Source organism: Pteropus vampyrus, unplaced genomic scaffold (genome assembly GCF_000151845.1).
Source record: "Pteropus vampyrus isolate Shadow unplaced genomic scaffold, Pvam_2.0 Scaffold88, whole genome shotgun sequence".
Lineage (NCBI taxonomy): Eukaryota > Metazoa > Chordata > Mammalia > Chiroptera > Pteropodidae > Pteropus > Pteropus vampyrus.
The window spans coordinates 155,720-164,199 of record NW_011888869.1 but is presented as its reverse complement, the minus strand read 5'-3'; the positions used below and the strand labels follow the sequence as shown (position 1 = coordinate 164,199).

The 8,480-nt window shown below is 33.1% G+C and overlaps 1 protein-coding gene across 1 annotated transcript in view; it reads right to left on the bottom strand.

The window, feature by feature from the left end:
• The window catches only part of RXFP1 (relaxin/insulin like family peptide receptor 1), a 93,282-nt gene that overhangs the window by 16,042 nt on the left and 68,760 nt on the right, over positions 1 to 8,480 (bottom strand). Inside the window, 2 exon segments of the mRNA XM_023532713.1 lie at positions 2,194 to 2,265; positions 4,107 to 4,178. Coding sequence (XP_023388481.1) covers positions 2,194 to 2,265; positions 4,107 to 4,178 — 144 coding nt within the window.

Sequence of the window (8,480 nt, the reverse complement as noted above, 5' to 3'; positions counted from 1 at the left end):
ATTTTCCAGTATACGACACAGTTGGACTGGCTATTCTTTCTATTTCCAATTAGAAGACTATTAATAGACTGAATCTGTCTACTTCATATTTAGGTAAAAGCAGTGGCACAATTCCAGTTCCTTACATGGGAAGTCAAGTAAAATATTGGTCATATTAGTGAAACGATGTGAAAAACAGCTTTAGAGTAGTCCTCTAGGACATTAAAACTCCATATATCATGTCCCACAGTTTCTGGTGGGAGTGCTGATTTTGGCTTTCAGAGCAGATTCTGACATATAGTTCTTACAGCATGAATCATACAATGGGATACTGTTGGCCTAGATCCTAAGTGGCATGTAAAAGGATCATTTTTTTTTTTTTTTCCAGTTTCGACTTAGGAAAGTTGGTCTTAACTTAATTGGACTCAAGATCCATGTCCAAATGGGCTCAGGAAACACATTATCACCTAGAGTAGCTGACTTTAAAAGCACAAATTAATTCAAGCACATGGTAAAGATTTTCTGCCACCAGAATGACTTAAAGTCTACTGTGACAAGTGAATCCTGATTGTTGCCAATTTATTTGTCCTCATTAATTCTGTTGGTGTGATCAAGCCTTGGGGTGCATAGAGTGTAGTCCAACCCACTCTCAAAAGCTGAGTTGTCTTCTTATTTTAGATCCAGGCCCATCCATTTAAAACATTGCTTCTTAGAAAACATGCCATTTTCATCCTTGTAAATTTGATTTTTTAGGCCAGTGTTTAATATGGGATTAGGCAGGCTTTAGGCAGAACTAATTATTGGCCGCAGTTACCCTCTCTGCAGTGATTGATGCTGTTCTCTCCTTTACCTTGAACCTGAATTGGCACTGGTTATGGGACTAAGGTGTCTGTGTTCCAGGTTCACTGAAGGTTACTCATACTTACATAAAACCTGCACTTTACTGTTACCATGAAGGTTAGGATTTAGAGGAATCGCCTTCTTATATTCAGATAATGGTTGGAAGTAAGATAAAACAAGAAGTATGGAACCTTTGATTAATGACTACATATTGACTTTGTATCACCTACCTGAACCTCTAGCTACTATTGAGAATAAAATAATTTCCTGTGTGCTGAAGATATGGCTCACTTGCCAGATACCAGGAGTTGTTACAACAAATGCTTGGTTCTAAAATCTACGTATTAAGATTCTCTTGCACATTTTGTGAATAACTGGTATTGCCCAGCCGAAGATGTTTCAGGGTAATAGTTATGGAAAAAATGTTAGGGTTTCAATGGCTTAATGTTATGGAGCAGAATGCAGATTGTTTCTTGAGGAATGTTCCAGTCCTCATGTAACCATTCCACCTGTCTCAGTACGCAGGTAAGGTGTCCAGAGAAACATTCTAGTTAAGTTCTTTAATTTTTATGGAAAAGTTTTAATAAATCAATGTTCTGCCCAGCTAATGGTCAAAACATGTAGATCTGTCCACAGTCCAGACTCTTTCCAGAAAACACAAAATCAAACTAGTTGCAAGCCTAAACTTTAGCAAAAACTCAACGGAAAAACTTACACTAAAAAATAAAAGAATGGTCTGAAGGACATGCACTTCATCCATTGATCTATCATATATTTTAATCTGACAATCAGCTCCTATGTTTTTGGATCACAGGCTTTGGTTTATCAGAGAGTGTTTAAATGCCCTTTAGAATTTTGTCACTGATTTTTAAAAAGGGACATTATAAATAGCTGATTTAATTTCTCTCTTTCTTCCATTATTATTGGTTGGGATGTTACCCATGGCAGTGTTTAATTTCTTTACGGATACAATATTGTCCTTTGGTTTCAGAATCAGCAAAGTAGAGTCTTTTCATCTTATGGTCTCTGGATCCTAACTCTTTAGGAAACTTAAAAGACAAATTTGCTGTTCCTCTAACAGTGAAACAGAGTGGTGTAGAATGTATTTCATTTATTAAATTTACACTAACTTTATCCTTTCTTGGCATCTACGTTTCCTTTACCTCACCTTCTTCAAATACTTATTTTATATTTTTCTTTAATGCACATTTTAATAAGCTGTCAGAATTTCTTTGTGGCTCGAAGTGTATAAAAATTATGACAGGAAAAACGATAATAAATATTTCTCAATGTATAAAAGCATATACATGTAATAAGTATGAACTAAAACTGTAGAAAGAAAATTTTTATCAATATATGTTTAATCAAACTTACAGTTCATCTAGTTTCTGGAGAGGTGCAAAAGTATTTTCCTTTAAGTGATTAATTTTGTTTTTCCTCAGTACCCTGAAAGTAAAAAGTAAAATATATTGTAGCTTCTTGAGGTAACTGATAAATGAGTTATTACAGAGATTAAATCCTTCAAAAACAAAGGTAATTATATATAGTACATTTTTCACATCAAGATATTTTAAAGTAGTAGGATAAATTACCCAATCTAATTTTAACCTTAAATTTCCCAAATCTTTTAATGATGACAAAAGTAAAATACTATCCAAATTTTAAAGTGAAACAGAGAAGAGCTTTGTAAGAGAAATAATGAAAATCTCAACTCTTGAGAACACAGACTAAACATTGTACAACAGAGCACAGGGAGCTGTTTTAGAGCTCCTTCTTCAGTGAGCGTACCATGTCTACCTAACAAAATACCCCCAACGTGGCATCACCCATATACATTTGGTAGTTGATATAATGTTGGGTAGATTTGCCTAGGAAGTCTAATTTAAATTGGACCAGTTTAGACCTCTAGTTTGGGATGTTGATTCTAATTGTAACTTTTGACAGTTCATTTCTGCACGATCTCATGTGTATGAGCTATCATAAATGGCTAACTCATAGAAAAAGGATTTCCAATTCTTTAAACATTGTGTGACATGATTGGAAATTGGCTTTGTCCCATCCTTAAGTATTTATTTTTTTCCAACACTCCAAATCATAACTATCTTCTCCTATTACCCCTGGACCAGAAAAGCACAAGAACTTGCCAATAGGACACTCATAAATGGTTTCTTCACTCAGAGGTTTCTTTAAAAATGAACACGAGTAGAACAAAAATGTTCTAAGTTTTTCAGATATATATTTGGTGTATATTCTTCAGGTGCAGCTTGGTTTTTTTGGGGCAATTAATATGATCTATTTTGCATGACCAATGTAGAGCATCCTGTGTCTGAAGACTGTTAAACTTACTACAGAAGTGTTCAGATATTTCAGTGACTTTGAATCTTTTTATAATGGGAGGCATAAATGGAGGAAAATTATTGTTTTAGTGGTAGCTATTGCATTGCCAATAAACAGTAAAAAATATATAGTAAAAACAATGCACTTTACATTGGCACATATAATACAATCACACAATCCAAGGTCAATGAAACAACACATTTAACTATCTGAATTGCATTCTGATATTTTAATTCAATTCAATTCTATTCTATTTCATTTTAAAATGTTGGTCAAGACATACCAAACTGCTTTCATCACTCACTCGTGAGTTGCAACCCACAGTCTGAATAACCCTGTTCTGGAAAAACAAACCATGAATGAGGCAGCTATATTTGTATACTGATGGAAGCCCTGGCATCCATTTTCATGGAAGAGGCAACGTGAATTTAAAATAGGCCAAAGAGGCAAAAGGAGAAAGTATACTCGGTAACATTCTAAGGTTTATCCTGGTGTCCACAATTACATACTAAGGGGTGTAAACATTCTGCATTATTTTTTAAAAATTTTTGATTATAATTAATTCATTCCCCCACCCCTGTACAATCTTTATAGTAATGATTTGCAAAGGACGAAGATTCTTATAGATTAAAACTTTAACATAGTGTTTCTCAAACCGGGATTCAAAGAAAGATTCTAGGTGGTCTACGAGAATTTCCTTCCATTAAAATGGGTATTATTAACAGAAAAACATGTCTCAGATAATAGTGTCATTCACGTATGCTGTGAATCTGTAACTACTCTTTGTGTTAACTTTAATAATTTTGCCCACATGCTTCAGTTTCAAACAACTTCAAGAGTGAACATTTGCCATAATTACTATGTATGTTTATGCTACCATCTATTGACATAAATGATTCATTTTGTTTATAAAGAGATATAACATTTGAAAAGGGTAAAACATTACTTACAAAACAGTTAAATTGCTGCAGGAAATAAAAGTCATATTTCTTAAATTATGGATACGGTTGCCTTCAAAGTCCCTGAAACATAAAAATAAAATGATAAAGCTCACTTTCAATTATAATTAAATAATTATAATTATAAAAAGAAATAAATTGGTTGAGAATTGTTTTCTAATAAAATATTTTTTCACATACTCTTTATTTTATATAGATTCTTACATGTAGCCATTTACATAATAGTTGAAATAATATTTATACATATTTAATGTTTCTTTTTTTGTGTTAATAGTAAAAATAGTTTGAGTCACATCTATATCATGTGTTCATATGGGCATATATGTTATCTTGAGAAATGTAAAGAGAATAAAAAGTCAAATTGATAATCTTTGTTATGGTAAATACTGACTTTATTAACAGAGATTTAATATAGACTGTATTAAACATCTATCCAGAGTTACCAATGACATTTCTCTAAGTAGTGTGACCTTATTTTGCTGCAGCTTGCAGAAGATCCTACCACTGCTGCAGAAGCTACTGCCAAAATGATATTTAGCCTCTACTTCCCTTGCCTAAACAATCGCTAGAAAAAATTCTCAATAGCCTTTACTACTGAGAATATCCTTACTTTATTATATTGCCACACTAGCTGGTGGAGAGGGAGATCCACAGGCTGTGCATGGCTGTCCACTCCATTCAGGGAGCTACATACAGACCCCTGCTATGTGACACTCTGTCACCATCAGGAGCCTAGTCTGAGCAGCAAAGTTTGTCAAAGACTTTGTTTTATCAGTCTCTTTGTCATGGTTATCATGAAGGTATTCTTTGCCCCTCTTTTATATTATATCTTATCATTGGATTTATGGTGAAAGGTTATGGAACAGAGTTAGCTGAGTTCAGGGACATACTTTCAAAAGTAAATGCTGGTCCTTAAATCTACTCAGTCTATCCCAATGCTTAGTTTAGTGGTTCACCATATAACACAGAGCTATAAGAATAATAGCAACTCAAATACATGGGCTGAAGTATGACACAGCTCCTACAATCTGTAAGGGAAATATGGTGTTAATAGAAATGTCCATATTCTGATAGCTAGGCTACATCTGGGATAGTCAGTTTTATTTTGGACACTGCAATAAAAAATAGATGTTGACAAATCAAAGTATATCTGGAAGACTTGGATGTAAGGGGTCTAAAAATCAAGTTAATCGAAGAAAAGGGTATATTTATAACAAAAGAGCAAAACAAGAGAGATACATTTGAAGTCAGGCTATAGGAGATATTGTAGGGTTTTTCTATGTTGTATCTGATTGCAAAATTAGATTTACTGGTTGAAGGACACAAAACATTTAAAATGTAAGCCCACAGTTTACGGTGACCAGAGAATAAGGTGCTTACCACTACAGGTATTTAACAGAGGCAATATACCATAACTCAAAAATTCTGTTGACAGAATTTCTGTACTACATGGAATACTGTATTAAAATCTTATCTTGATTCTAGATCACACTTAAAACAAACAAAAGTTTCTATTATTCTATAAAATTGGAAACTACGCACTTATAATATTACTTTTTTTTTTTTGGTCATTAGGTTTGGTCAAGGCTTTTGGTCTCTCATAATGTAGGTTGTCAATGAAAGACTATTTCCTTTTCCTATTTTATCGCTGTTACCACAAATCTACCACCAGGTGGTGATGCTTTCTTAAGCCTCATAAAATATCCTTAGGGGAGTTGATGTTCTTGTTAGCTACTTATGAAACTTTTTTTCTGTTAAGCTAGCAAAAACATTTAAGTTAGTATTAATTTAGTATTTAGTATTAAATAAGTAGGAGGCACACATAGAGGCCTAAATTAGGGACTTTTGATTGAATTTTTAGTTTTATTTCATTTTCAGTTTATTTTAGCCTCAAGTTGTAAATTTGCTTTGGCTTTCTTCCTAAAATTAGAGGTTTTAATCCTTGATACTAGAGATCTGGTTTGCAGCACACTTATTAGCTGAGGCATACAAATCTGCTTCCAGTTTCCTAGCTCCAAATTTTAAGGACGCTGTTTCTCTTACCTTTTGTCTAGACTGCTTTTGCAATCTGATAAGCCTCTGAAGCTAACCATTTTATTTTTCCCTTTCTAGATGGCAGAGCTGGCTGTAAATGAAAAATGTGGTTCTTCTATCTTGAGAACAACAGTAATGAAAACCAAAAACACCAATAATCTTACCTGTTCCTTTTCAACTTCCTCTCTTATCCCCTAGTGACATTCTAAATATACAAATCTCCTTAACCTCCACTTCCCTCTTTACATTTTACACATTTCTGGCTCCTATTTCACAGAGAAAACTGAGGTAATCAAGGAAGGAAAAGACCTTGACTTTCTATACCACAATTGTAAACTTACCTGTAAATATGCCTGGTCTCCTTTCTGGTCTCAGAGGAAGAGATGACCCTTCTCTTGCTCTAGGCTAAAACCTCCATTTTCTTGGGTTTGGTTTGCATATATGTATGTCCTAAAATATGTGGTGAATCTTGAACGTTCTTTGGGCATTTTTTGTTTGCTGGTTTATATCTATTAGTATTAGGTGCAGATACATATAAGAGAGACCCAACTCAACTATAACAGCATAACTACATATACTTTTTTTTTTTTTCAAGAAAAGGAATCTAGAATTAGGCAGTCCAGGGCTAGTATGGTAGTTTTACAAAGTTGTTAGGCACCCAAGGTCTTTCACATTCACCATTCAGATGTGCATGTCTTCATCGTCCAAGATGATACTAAAGCTCAGCCATCATATCCGTTTTTTTCTGGATAAGGAAGAAAAGGAAGGGTCTGCCTTTTTCTTTTGAAGGTGATTCCCCAGAAGGTCCATACTACACTTCTTCCACCTCATTGGTTAGTGTTTAGTCACACAGCTACATCTAGATTAGGGGAAGTCTGGGAATACAGAGTTTTAGCTGCACATTGTTGTCCCAAATGAACCAGTTCTGCTATTGAAAAGGGACATTGCAGTTTGATATACATCAATTAAACTCATTAATGAGTTTAATGAGTTAACTTCTCCATATCCTTTTATGGTTTTATTTGATCTTTCATGGACTGAGAGAGTTGGATTCCTAGCTCTATTTTTTTTTTTGTTTTGGCTGTTATATGAATCTATTTGGTGCATATATACTCATAGTGTAATATCTTTATTGGAAATTTCATACTATTGTATTTAAATGTCCTTCTTAGCATTGTTTAATGCAAATTGACCAGAATTCTACATGGATAAAAATGTGATAGTTGCTTCTTTTTGTTTGCATTGACATGTATACTTTTGACTAGTCTTTTATTTTTAATATTTCTTAATCACTTAGTTATGGTTGTATTGTTTGTAAATAGTACTGAGTTATGTTTTGCTTTGTAAGCCAATCTGAAAATATTTTTAATAGGTAACATTAGCCCACTTATGTTTATTGACATGTCTAATATATCTGATTATAGTCTGCTAATTTGAAAATACTTTTATATGATTTTATAGGTCAAAAAACATTCAACAAATGATATGTTTAAAAATATGATTTCTTTTAATATTTAAAAAGATTTGTGTACTCTATTGGTTACCTTAATAATTAAAACTTTACCTAATACACTGTATCTTCTTTCTCAGAGAATACTTATAACTTATTATAAGAAATGATGAAATTAGTATACATTGTCTTCCTTTCTTCTCTTCTACTCCTCTCTTACCATATGATTTTCATCAATTATATGCTTTTTATTAAAGTTCACTTTAGGAATGTCAAATATCCTCATATTGGTGGATTTGTTGGTTTTAAATGGCATCTGTTGACTTGTTGGTATTTTTCTTTATAGTTCTATGGTTGTCACTTTATTCATTTTGAAACTGCTTACTCACTTAAGATTATTACGTCTTCTTGATGAATTGACCTTTTCACCATTATGTGATGTCCCTCTTTATCCCTGGTGATAATCCTTAGTCCTTCTGAAGTCTATTTTTTCCAATATTAACCTAGTTCCTCCAGCTTTCTTTTAAAAAAAATTAGTGTTGCAGTTCTTATTTTTACAGTATGTAATATGTCTGTTTTCTCTGGTTACCTTAAGTTTTTTTCTTTATCTTTGGTTTTCAGCGGTTTGACTATTATTTGGCTAATATTTTTTACACTTCTGCTTGGGTTTTTCTGAAGTTCTTACATTTCTAGTTTATTGTATTATATTAATTTTGGAAACTTCTTGACCATGATCTCTTCAGATATTCCTCTGTAGTGTTTCTCCCCTTCATCTTTTTCTGTGACTTTATTTACACACTTGTTAGACAATTTTATATGACTGTGCAACTTTTGTATTTTCTGTTCTGTCTTTATTTTACTCTCTTTCCTCTTCTTGATTC